This window comes from Theropithecus gelada, chromosome 1 (assembly GCF_003255815.1).
Source record: "Theropithecus gelada isolate Dixy chromosome 1, Tgel_1.0, whole genome shotgun sequence".
In the NCBI taxonomy this organism is placed as follows: domain Eukaryota; kingdom Metazoa; phylum Chordata; class Mammalia; order Primates; family Cercopithecidae; genus Theropithecus; species Theropithecus gelada.
Genome location: NC_037668.1, coordinates 204221214 through 204234096, shown reverse-complemented (window position 1 = coordinate 204234096; position 12883 = coordinate 204221214). Strand labels below are relative to the sequence as shown.

At 47.4% G+C, this 12883-nt stretch overlaps 1 protein-coding gene across 1 annotated transcript in view; it reads left to right on the top strand.

Annotated features, from left to right (window-relative positions):
* The first annotated feature begins 118 nt into the window (after positions 1-118).
* Positions 119-12883, top strand: part of PGBD5 (piggyBac transposable element derived 5) — a 105993-nt gene continuing 93228 nt past the window's right edge. Inside the window, exon 1 of the mRNA XM_025395427.1 lies at positions 119-449. Within this exon, the coding sequence (XP_025251212.1) occupies positions 119-449 (331 nt within the window). The remainder of the gene's footprint in view (positions 450-12883) is intronic.

The following is a 12883-nucleotide window of genomic DNA, read 5'->3' as shown; positions in this document are numbered from 1 at the left end:
GGCGCCCTGCTGCGGGCTGCGCTGGGGGGGGGCGGCGGGCCGCGGCGCGGGCCCGGGGCCCGGCGCGTGCGGCTGGGAGGCACTGTGGGGGTCGGGCGCGCGGGCGGCGGCCGGGGCCATGGCAGAGGGCGGCGGGGGCGCGCGGAGGAGGGCGCCGGCGCTGCTCGAGGCTGCCCGCGCGCGTTACGAGAGCCTGCACATCTCGGACGACGTGTTTGGCGAGTCCGGCCCGGACAGCGGCGGGAACCCCTTCTACAGCACCTCGGCCGCCTCGCGCTCCTCCTCGGCCGCCTCCTCGGACGAGGAGCGGGAGCCCCCTGGACCCGCAGGGGCCGCCCCACCGCCTCCCCGCGCCCCGGACGCGCAGGAGCCGGAGGAGGACGAGGCCGGCGCGGGCTGGAGCGCCGCGCTGCGGGACCGTCCGCCCCCGCGCTTCGAGGACACCGGCGGTAAGGGGCGGCCCGCGGGTGGGTGTCGGGGGCGGTGCTGGAACCCGGCGCAGGGGAGGCGTGGGTGCTGGGGCGGGGGAGTCCAGACGCTCCGTGGGCTGGCTTGTGGGTGTCTCTCCGGAAACAAATGAGTCTGCAGGAGTGGGGATCGGTCTGACTGCGCCTGGGGGCTCCGAACCCTTGGGTGGAGAGGGTGAGGCGGAGACCGTGGTCAGCCCTTTTCCAGTGACAAGGTCGTCGGGTACCTTTTCCTTCACTTCCTGGGAGCACCCCAGCCCCTGCACGGGAAGCCTGTCACACCTGTGGGTCGGACTTTAGGGGTGGATTGAAGTTAGGCTTTCCTAGTTGAGGGGGTTTTTCTGAAAGCCCGGCGTGGCTGGTGGAGGCAGGTGGAGTCGTTTTTTCACTAACAGCCCAAGAGCTAGCCTTACGGCAGGTGACGGGGGCGAGGCAGGTTGCAGATGGCCCAGTGAGAGTTGAGGGAGAGGCCACCCGCGGTGTAGTTTTCTCCTTAATCGGAGAAACTTTCCCTGTCCGCGCTATTCCAGATCTCTTGTTAAGAATGGGGAGGAGTGAAGGAACCGATTGGGCAGCGTTAAGGTGTTTGCTTTTCCGCCAGTAGGTACTTTCAGGTGTGTCCTGCTTACCACTGTGGTCACAGACAAGCCCCGAATACCTGGAGAAGGTGGCTGGGGTGCTGGAAGCTGCTGCGGCTGCCCCACTCCTCTTCACTGCCTGTTTTTGTGGGAGTTGGCTGTTGAAATATCACCACTTCCTCTGCAGAAGCTCCGCAGCCTCTGCCTTCTTTGAAAGCTGCAGACCAGCCGCCCTCTCATGCTGGTGTTTCTTGTTCCACGGCCTTCTGTAGCAGGCCCGTGCTCCTACATGCTGTGTTCTTCCGTAGAAGTGCGCGCAACCGGTGTTGATGAGGGCCAGGGAGTGGCCGCGGTGGGCATGATGCGGCTTTTCCTGTGGCCTTCTCTCATTATTGTCCAACCGGTCAGGAACACGGCACGGCACATGGGAAGGCAGGCCGAAGGGACCTCCAGCTGGTGCCTGGACTTGGATCTGGACATCATGCTGCAGCCTGCTGGGAGGCCGATAGGGTTAGCTGGACTCTCTCAGTAGGGAGTGGTCTGCAGACCTCTGGCAGGCTGCGGTGTGGATGCGTGGAGCTAAAGCTGGGCTTGCAAAGTCACAATTAGCTGTGCATTGCTTTGGGGGTGGGTACATTTTAAAGCATATGCATTTGGGCTGTAGTTAAGAGCTTGGGAATTTTCAAAATCATTGACTCTGTATAGTCCTTTTATACTGTCCTATATTTTCCAGGATGTCATTAAGGCCTCCTGGCCCTAGACAGCTGTTTTCGGTATTGGCTCTTTAAGAATTGTACCAGTCCACAGACCTGGTTTGGCAGACTTTATGCCGTGAGCATCTGTGATCTAATTTCGATCCTGGAAACATTTGAGATACAGATCCACCTGGGACTGCACAGCAAGTCTCTCCGTGTCTCAGGGCAAAATAGAGAACTTGTACTAGGTCAAGCCTAGTTATGAGTTAGAATCCTGAATGTGCTGATTTGAGAAGGGTGGGCACACTGAAATAAATTTTAAATCCATTTTATATTTCTTAGTAACCTTGAAATGGGAGAAATTCTGCAGCAGAGCCATTTAATCCAGCCACCGCAGCACTTACGGTCATGAAGAGCAGGATCGTGTGTCATTTAGCATTAGGTTCAAACTCTGCTTCCTGCAGATGCCCACTGAGTTCACACCTGTACCAAAGAATCAGTCAGGCCCTTTAACCAAAGACATTAGTGGTTATTGCCGGTATTTTTACCCAGTTTTGTTTTCCTGCCCTGTGTAGGAGCTTGCCTTTTAAGTCCACATCTGATTTAGAATTTCCTCTTTGCAGATTTCACCCTGAGGGAAATTTGGAGTGGTGAGGAATGGAGGGATGAGGTTGATGGCCCGTTAAAACTTGAATTTGGATTTCCCCAAAACAATGGAATATGATTTATGGGGGCTGAAAATAGATGCAGAAGCGTGGGTTTGGTCAGAGAAAATCCTTGCGCCTACCAGTGTGGAGGGAGATGGATGTGTTTATTAAGAGGCTGAGAGCTGCACCCCAGCCACTCTGAGAGCAAAGAGGATCAGCCTGCTGGGGTTTGCCAGAGCACAGTATCTAAAACGCTCCGACAAGGGTGCGCTCCTCACTTGCAAAGAATGCAGCCTGGATCTCTCTTCCATCTTTGTTCCCCCGTTTATTAACAAATCTCACTGGATGGGTAGAGTGGGGTGGGGAGGAAAGCAAGCAGGTGGCATTTCTATCTCTAATCAGGCTTTATAATGGAAAATTTTTAATCCAAATTGCTCTTGCTGCTGGAATCAGATGAGGAGAAAACAAAATTCGAGATCTGATAGAGGCTTCCTGCCTTGCTCCTACTGTAAAAACAGGTATATGTGTATGTACATAAATGTGTATTTTATGGAAATGTGCAGGTATGTAAATGTGTGCATGTAACTGGGTATTGTATGCAAATGTGTATTGCTTGTGCTAGGTTTTTGGGTTTTTTTTAAATCAGAAGGATGACCTAGAAACCTTTGCAGAGTGGCTGTGCATGAGGGAGGTAGACACTGGGGACCATTATGAGTTGTAGTGGGAGCTGCCACATCCCCCCACACCCACCATAAGGGGAGTGCACAGGGTAGGAGATACTTGGTGCGCAGCTGAGAAGAGGAGGGGAAGGAAGGGAGCAGTGCTAGTTCCTGCGCCAGCCCTAAAAGCACCATTTCTGTAGTTCAGGTTGGAAATCCTAGCCATTCTTCAGGCTGTTCTTGTCTTCCCAGCCCTTTCCTTCTATTTTTCAGTGTATTTAGCTTCCTGGATCAGCCTCTCCAGAAGTGCAGCCAGTAGTTATGGGTGGAGAGGGCCCTTACTCACTCCTCTTGTCTCCTCTCTCACCTCACTTAGGTTTTGGTTGTGCATTGAGGTGTGGATCCTCTCGGGATGACTTAAATGCACACGCTGTGCTTGCCAGGCTAGCTGCTGGGCTCTTAACCTCTGTGGAGATGCATGATCTGCCTGGGAGCTGAAATGCCTACTGGGAGTGCAGAGCCTAGGACCTTCTCTTAACCAGACTTGCAGCATATATCCCCCCAAAATAGCCCCCTCAAGCTGTCAGCCTGCCTGCCCACTGTGCAAATAACCAACACAGCATGTGAGCTCACTCTTTGGAAACAGAATGAAATTCAGGCCCGGCTGCTTTTTGAGCCTCTGCCCTTTTGGTTTCTTATTCTGAGCAGTCTTGTGATTCGTTTCTCGGAGGAGGCAGAGGAACAGACAAGATTTCACAGATGCTCCAGGGCTTCCGTCTGGTTTGTCAGTCCTTTGTCCTGGCTGGCCGGGATCTGAGCTGCTCGCTCTTTCTGTTAGACGTTGGACTTCATAGAAGGGGGGTGGGGGAGAGAGGGAGAGAGAGAGAAAGAGAGAGAGAGTGTGTGTGTGTGTGTGTGTGTGTGTGTGTATTCTCCCCCCATTTACCATATCAGCAACCCTCTAATCATTCAGTGGGGAGGTATGACCTTGAGCAGCTGGAGAGAAACACAAGGCATTGGAAATTAACATTGTTGAATGTTTTATCTTTACAGTTTGTTGTTGGTTTAGAGCCTTTTTAACAAACAAGAAAAGAAAAATCTTTCTCTCAAAACCAGAAATAAACAGAGACCCTTGGCTCCAAAGGGGTTTGTGAACTCAGAGACCTGGAACCCTTTCTATGGGGTTAAGTGTTAAGAAGCTGCTCCTACCTTTAGCGCTGTACAGGATCCTGTGGCTCCAGGAGGAACTTTGAATCTTGGTGAGCTGCAAGATAATCTTAGGCAAAGCTACATAGTAATCAAGTGCAAGACTGGGTGTCATCTTGCAGTAGCTGCACAGAATTCAGAGAAGGGAGCTTCCTGGGAGAGCTGTTTTGCTCTTTTCCCAGGAGCCTGTTCAGGTAGGGGGTGAAACTGGAGCTGCTACTGCTAACCCTCAGTTCTCATTTGTCACTTGTGTTTTCATGCATTATTACCAAACTGTCTTCACAAGGACTCTGTGGCCGAGAAGTTGCCACTGCCATGTGACTGGGAAAAGAGGTTGCTGCCTCCACTTTCCTGGGGGTGATGAGATTACTGGGTTAAGTGATCACCATCTAACTAGTCAGACTCAATAATTCAGGAAATGTAGTGCCTTTTATTTCTTTCACTAGAACTTTTTTCAGCGAAAAATATTTTAATAGTTATATATGAATTGCTTTTAGTTTTGGGGGGAAGGGGATACAGTTCTGTGCGTTTTAACTCATGATGTGTGTAATCCATACCACAGCCAGGTTACAGAAGAGTAGAAACTTGCCAGGGTGTTGGTGGTAGAGTGGTTGGCGTAGCTGCCTTCCAGAAGAGGAGAATCGAGATTCTTCTCTAGCTCCCTGTTTAATCCTTGCTGCCCTGAGTTGTCCTAGTGAGTACTCAGAGCTGTTTTTCAGGAGGTGGGGCTTTGAATACTGCAGTAGCAGCTCCAGTTTCACCCCCTACATGAACGGACTCCTGGGAAAAGAGCAAAACAGCTCTCCCAGGAAGCTCCCTTCTCTGAATTCTGCGCAGCTACTGCAAGATGACACCCAGTCTTGCACTTGATTACTATGTAGCTTTGCCTAAGATTATCTTGCAGCTCACCAAGATTCAAAGGTCCTCCTGGAGCCACAGGATCCTGTACAGCGCTAAAGGTAGGAGCAGCTTCTTATACTTAACCCCATAGAAAGGGTTCCAGGTCTCTGAGTTCACAAACCCTTTGAATACTCTGGAACAGGTGGTGAGGTCTAACCCAGTTTTAGACTCTAAAACTCACTTTTTAGACTTCTTTTTAGAGGCACGGTCTCACTATGTTGCCCAGGCTGGACTCAGACTCCTGGGTCCAAGTGATCCTCCCGCTTCAGCTTCCTGATTAGCTGGGACTGAAGGTGCATACCTTGTTACACCTTTGTTTTTGAGGACTGTGATTGTACATTATTTTCTTATTAACAAGTTACATATATTCATTTTAGAAAATGAATAAGAAAAAGGATAAAAATTGTATTACTCCATTTTCATGCTGCTGCTGAAGACATACCCAAGATTGGGTAATTTACAAAAGAAAGAGGTTCATTGGACTTATTCCACATGGCTGGGGAGGCCTCACAATCATGGTGGAAGGTAAGAAGGAGCAAGTCACATCTTACATGGATGGCAGCAGGCAAAGAGAGAATTTACCAGCAGGAGAAATGCCAGATGCTTGTAAAACCATCAGATCTCGTGAGCATTCACTCACTATCATGAGAACAGTATGGGGGGAACTGCCCCCATGATTCAATTATCTCCACCTGGCCCTGCCCTTGACATGTGGGTTTTATTACAATTCAAGGTGAGATTTGGGTGGGGACAGAGAGCCAAACCACATCAAAAATTGTAAAAATCAAATTATCTTCCTTTTCCCGGAGATAATCACAGTTGACATACTGAATATGTGCTTCATATATCTTACATGTTGTTGAGGGACCTGATTTTTAATTGTAATTAATATATTGTGAACATTTCTCATTTAAATTTGAGAACGATATTTTCATTGACTCTGTAATACTCTAGGGTTCGCTTTTGTTAGGATTGAGCTTATTACCCTACTTCTCTCTCCTCTTTTTTTGCTGTTAAATTAGTGCTGGGGTGAACATTGTTGAGACTTAAGTTTGTTTTTTTGTTTGTTTGTTTTTGAGATGGAGTTTTGCTCGTTTTGCCCAGGCTGGAATGCAATGGCATGATCTTGGTGCACTGCAACCTTTGCCTCCTGGATTCAAGTGATTCTCCTGCCTCAGCCTCCCGAGTAGCTGGGATTACAGGCACACACCACCACGCCCGCCTAATTTTTGTATTTTTAGTAGGGATGGGGTTTCACCATGTTGGCCAGGCTGGTCTCGAACTCCGGACCTCAGGTGATCCACCTACCTTGGCCTCCCAAAGTGCTGGGATTACTGGTGTGATCAACCATGCCTAGCCTGATGCTTAAGCTTATATACCCATCCTCAATTTACTCCTTAGCATCAAATGATAAAGCAATATTGAGGTAAGGATTTTGCACATTTTAAAGGCTTTTGATATCTTTTGTGAAAGAGTCTTCCAGAAATGTACCTTTTTATGCCCCTGCCAGCAGTACCCCAGAGAGTCCATTAGAACATCCTGTTTATAAGGCAGCAAACCAATATGTGATGCCCACCGGTAAGATGGCTCTTAGAGGAGTATTTTGTTTTATTTTAATTTGTATTTACTTTTCACTTTTTATTTTAGACTCAGGGGATACATGTCCAGGTTTGTTATAAAGGTATATTGCGTGATGCTGAGGTTTGGAGACTGATTGAGCCTGTCACCCCTGTGGTGAGCAGAGTACCTACTGGGTAGTTTTTCACACCTTGCTCCCCTCCCTCTCTCCTTTAGGAGTCCCCAGTATCTATTTTTGCCATCTTTATGTCCATGTGTACCCAATGTTTAACTCCCATTTCTAAGTGACAACATGCAGTGTTTGGTTTTCTATTCCTGCATTAGTTCACTGAGGATAATGGCCTCCAGCTGCACCCGTGTCACTGCAGAGGACATGATTTCCTTCCTTTTTATAACTGCGTGGTATTCCATGGTGTATGTGCACCATATTTATCCAGTCCACCATCAGTGGTCACCTGGGTTGATTCTACGTCTTTGCTATTGTCAATAGCACTGTAATGAACATACGGGTGCATGTGTCTCTTTGGTAGAACAATTTATTTTCCTTTGAGTATATACCCAGTAATGGGATGGCTGGGTCAAATTGTTCAACTATCAGTTCTTTGAGAAATCTCCAGAGTTGCACTAATTTGCATTCCCACCAACAGTGGAATGATTAAGTGTTCTAGGGAATTACTTTATATAATGAAGCTTGTGTGTGTCATAGCACACATAGATTGCATGAGACATTCGTGCACAGCACAGTGCATTTTTACATGGGTATACCTATGTCACTACCACCCAGATCAAGGTAAAGAGTGTTCCTAGTTCCAGATGTGGTAGCTCATGCCTAGCCTGTAATCTCAACCAGCTGGGAGCTGACGTGGGAGAATGGTTTGAGACCAAGAGTTTGAGACCAGCTTGGGAAACACAGAGAGAGCTCGCCTTCCCTAAAAAATATTCTGAAACATTAGCCAAGCATGGTGATGCATGCCTGTAGTCCCAGCTACTCTAAAGGCTGAGATGGGTGAGGCTGCAGCGAGCTGTGTTTGTACCACTGCACTCCAGACTGTGGTACAAGCTGACAGAGAGAGACCCCATCTCAAAAAAAAAAAAAAAAAAAAAAAAAAAGAGAGAAAAGAAACATTCTTAGCATCCTGAAGATTCCTACCTACCCCTTCCCCATGAGTACCTCCCTGTCCCCAGAGGTAGCCATGATTTCATCACCATTACTTAATTTTGCCCATTACGTTGTTTTATCTATAAGATTCATCCATATCACATAGAGCAGTACTATCTTTATATTGCTGTGTGGTATGCCACTGTACAAATATACTAGAGTTTATTTACCTGGTGTCCTATCAGTAGACTTTTGGTTTGTTTCCAAACCTGAAAGCTGCTACAAATGTTCTTGTACCTGTTTTCTTGATGTTTGTATACATCACTTCCTTGGACATATATACCTAGGAGTGGGATTGCTAGGCCCTGTATATTTACCCTTAGTACAAGATCTTTCAACTTGGGCCAGATAATTCTTTGTTGGTGGGGGGCTGTCCTGACCATTGCAGGATGTTTAGCGGCATCCCAGGCCTCTACCCACTGAATGTTATTAGCACCCCTCCTCACCAGTTGTAGCAAACAGACATGTCTCCAGACATTGCCAAATGTCCCCTGGGGGGGCAAAAGCACCAGGTATTGAGAACCGCTGCTTTAGGAAGTGCTGCCAAGCAGTTTTCCAATTTACACTCCCACCAGCAATGGATGAGATGTGCCTCATATTAATTCAGCCAGCACATTGAGCCCTGCTGGGATAAAACGATAAGTTAGACATGTCCCCTGGGGTCCAATAGGAGAGACAGAGTGAAGGAAAAGAGATAAGCGTCTCTGGTGAATGCTGTGATCAGGGTAAACATGGATTTCTGCCGGATTCCAGAGGTGCCTTTCTTCCTCCAGCTGGGCTGGAGAAGAGGCGGCGTTTCTGGAGGAGGTGGCCCCTGAGCTGCACCTTGAAGAACAAATAACTAGTCAGGTGAAGAGGAAGGAAAAGTATCTCAAACAAGAGAGCCATTTGAGCAAAGGGGAGAGAAGGTGTGCATTTTGCTCATGGGCAGTTGCACTGGCCCCTAAACCGAGCTTCCTTACTTGAGACTTTCGTCGTGAAAATATCTTAACATTTAACACCTGTGATTGTTACTATTGCAAGTAACTGTAGCTAGAATCCAAACTCCAGGTTCAGGCATGGATGTAGATTTACTTAGCAAACCTGGATCCCACAGGGAGGGGGATTTGCCAAGCATGTTGAGAAATGAGTACTTAGGGCAGAATCCATGGAGAAGCGCTGGGGTCCTTCCTTTAAGGAAGGAGGAGGGAAAATGACAGCGGAAGGGAATGGGATAAAACCTTTATTGGTGACAGGAACTACAACATGATCTTGGGGGTGGGAGAATACTGGAATACCTAAAATATCAGACTGTGGAGAAGGAATGCTTGCCTATCCTCCCACAGGGTAGAAAGAGCTTTCCTTCCCCTCATTTGTGAGTTGCAGGAAAAATTATTACAAAAGAATGAAAAACTGGCCACATTTAGGTATATATTTAAGAAGTTACTTTCATGAAAAAGTTTAGAACTACAGATCCTTCCACTTCTTATATCATTGCCATTGCTGCCAACTTTAGCCAAGACAGTATCACCCCTTGGCCAGGCTGGTGAGGCTTTCATCCACTTGGATTCTCAGCCTCCACCTTTGTTGATCGTCCCTGCCCCAGTTTCACTTTCCCCAGGCTGTGCTGGAAAAGTGATGTTTACAAACATGAGTTAATATACTCACTTCTCTGCTTAAACTCCTCCAGTAACTTCCCATCCAAACTGAAGGGAAATCCAGATTCCTTAGCGTGGCCTCCGGGTCTGTAGGTCCACCCTGGTCTTCCTCTCCATTGTCACCTTGTGGCACGTGTCCTACCATTGTCACCTTGTGGCACGTGTCCTACCATTGTCACCTTGTGGCACGCGTCCTACCATTGTCACCTTGTGGCACGTGTCTACCATTATCTCTGGCCACATGATCTTCTGTCTGCCGGGCCCTTACGTGGAATGGTCTTCCTGACTCTCAAACGGCAGCCCTTGCCTGCTGGCTTGGTCTTGGTTCCAATGTCACTGTCTCTACCCGTCTAAAATCACCACCTTCCCTCTGGTCTCTCCCAGCACTCATTGTCACCGGCATAAGCTAATTTATTTATCACATGGGTGGAGACCTTGGACATTCTGGTCACAGTATTTGGTAAAAATGTGGCAGATGCTCAGTTATTTTTGAATGATTGAATGAACAAAGGAATAGATGGACGCAGAAGTAGATTTTTAAATGGGTACGGGATTCGGTGCCAGTAAAAAATGTTCACAAGCTGAGCATTTCCAACATCCAAAATAGTGGAACAGTTGATCAGGCAGCTCCATGAAGGAGTGAGTTTCTTACCCTGGAGGCACCAATGCCACCAAATACAAGGATTTCTATCCTGGATGGAAGACCAAACTTGATGGCTACTGAGTAATTTAATACAATCTTGGGCTTCTACAACCTGCTCACTTCCTAGTGGCCCAGGGACACCCAAGATAGGCAGGAATCTATTAGGAATTTACAGGGAAGCCAGCTGCTTGCACCCCTTTATTCATTTAGCAAATGCTTGTATATCACTTATTATATGCCAGATGCTTTTCTAAGCACTTTCTAACTTATGTAATCCTCACAACCATCCTGTCAAGTGAATACTGTCGTTATCCCTATTTTGAAAATGAGGAAGTGAAGCTACAGAGTGCTCAAGAGTAAACTGGTCCCTTTGATTAGGGGCTAGGAAGAATCATATTAGAGCAATGAGTGTGGAACATGGTATATGTGGGTCAGATCAACTAATTTATAACAAGTCCCTTGCAAAGGGCTCTGAACCAAAGATGATCACTGCATAGCAAACCTGTCTTCCCCCATTGTCTCGTATCCTGGGCAGTGGCTGCACCTCTTGCGGTGAGATGGGACTGCTGCCTGGTTTCTGAACAGTGCAGTGTAAGCAGAAGTTCTCACCGAGGTCTGTCATCTGCCTGCCCATGGGAGAAGAGAGACCCCCACGGGCAGATAACAGGCCTCAGTGGGAAGTGGTCACTGCACTCATCTCTGCCAGGCAGCAGACAGGAAGCCAGTAGATAAATTCAATTTTGATGTTTCAAAGCCTCCAGCAAGCTTCCGTGGCAAAAGCAACTGCAAGTAACCAGAGGGGGAAGGAGAGACCTATTTTCTCAAGTTTGACAAACAGGGTTACAAAGAGAATATAGAGGAACAGGATACAGGGAGATTTTCTGGGAGGAAAGACTGTCAACAAGTGAAATCACCCGGAGAGTGGTTAGTGGGCATCTTTCTTATTTGAGCACTTTTTTTTTTTTTTGGAGACAGGGTCTCGTTCTGTCACCCAGGCTGGAATGTACTGGTGTGATCATAGCTCACTGCAGCCTTGAACTCCAGAGCTCAAGCAGCCCTCCCACCTCTGTCTAAGACTGCAGTCTCAGCGGAGACTACAGATGGGTGCCACCATGCCCACCTAATTTTTTTCATTTTTTGTAAGGACAGGGTCTCACTGTGTTGCCTAAGCTGGTCTAAAACTCCTGGCTCAAGCCATCCTTCCACCTCTGCCTCCCAAAGTGCTAGGATTGCTTGCATGAGCACCTGGCTTATTTGAGCACTTTATGCGTTTGGGGAAGGTGACATCTTCCACCAGTGCCATCTTAAATAAGTGTTCCCAGGAATTCCACTGCTGAGTTTGTGGGGGTGGGTCACGTGAAGATGTTAGGTTCTGTGAGGAGACATTCACTTCAGAACACACATGGAAAGCAGTCTCCATCTCTTTCCTTATCTGATGTAATGACCCTTGCTTTCTTCAGGTCCCAGCATCGAAGGTAAATACAAATGTCCTATTTGGTTTGCTCTGTAGTGCTGGTATTTCAGCTGAATTGCCTGTGTGTTTTCCTTGGCTGCATTTTCTTAGGCGAGCTGGGGTGTTGGAACACAGCCTGTGGCATCTTAAGGGGATGTGCATTCAGAATGCCAGTGGAGACCTGGAACAGAACCTCACTGGAAATTGAGACAACAGTTGTTTTTCTTTAAGATCGAAAGAGGTAAATTATAGGTAAATAATAGCAAAGGTAAACTCACACCTTGTATTATAAATGCATAGACTCAGTCTCCTTCAGAAGTATAGCAGAGAAGAAATACAAACATTTTGAAAAAGATTATGTAAGTTTAGGAAGAAGGCAAATTACATTGGGGAAATTGGAATAGTTGAAAGAGTGCAGCCCCCGTTTCTGAAGGTGGTGTGTGGGATGCTTTGGTGGGAAGGAGGGAAGATCTGCAGCTGTCTTTGGTTCTGCCTCTCAGAAGGCATTGTGATGTGCACAGAGCTTTGGAGACACACAGACACTGGCCCCAGCTCTGCCTCTAGATTGTCGTCTCCCAGAGGGGTGACTCCAGGCACCGATGGGATTATATAGGGTCCTACACAGGACACTCAGCCAAGTATCCTTTGCGTGTTTCTTTTGGGCTCCTAAGAGTGATCCAATGTTTGTGATCCCAAAGGACTAACCTAAGTCACATGCACCTTGGGGTGTGCCAACGTTCCTTCACCCCATCAGTTGATTAGCTGCACAGGTAGAAATTTTAACATGAAACTAAAGTAGAACAGCCCTGAAAAGAAAAGTTTTTCAGTGTAGGCTTCATATCATCTTTCAAATACATTTCATACATTTGGCAGATTATTTATAGAGTGCCTACTCTGCACCAAGGCACTATGTTAAAAACTGGGGATTGATAAGAGGAAGAGGTTCTAGCCCTCAAACAGCATAACTCCTGGTGGTGAAGACAAACACCTGATCCACAAATAATTGTGATGCAGTGTACGAGTTGCTGACATGAGCAGGTTGTCCTAGGTCCTAAGGGAGCACCTGGGAGGAGACAGTGTGAAGGCATCTTTAGAGCCACAGAATACATGATGGATGCAGATGGTACCAAGGGAAACGAAAAGATGACATGAAGTTTCATGCAGTATATGTTTTTTTAGTGATTTAAAAAATCTCTACTGCATTTGCTTTTTTAGACCTGCTCTCAATCATAATCTTGTCTGTTTTTACACATCCTCCCTC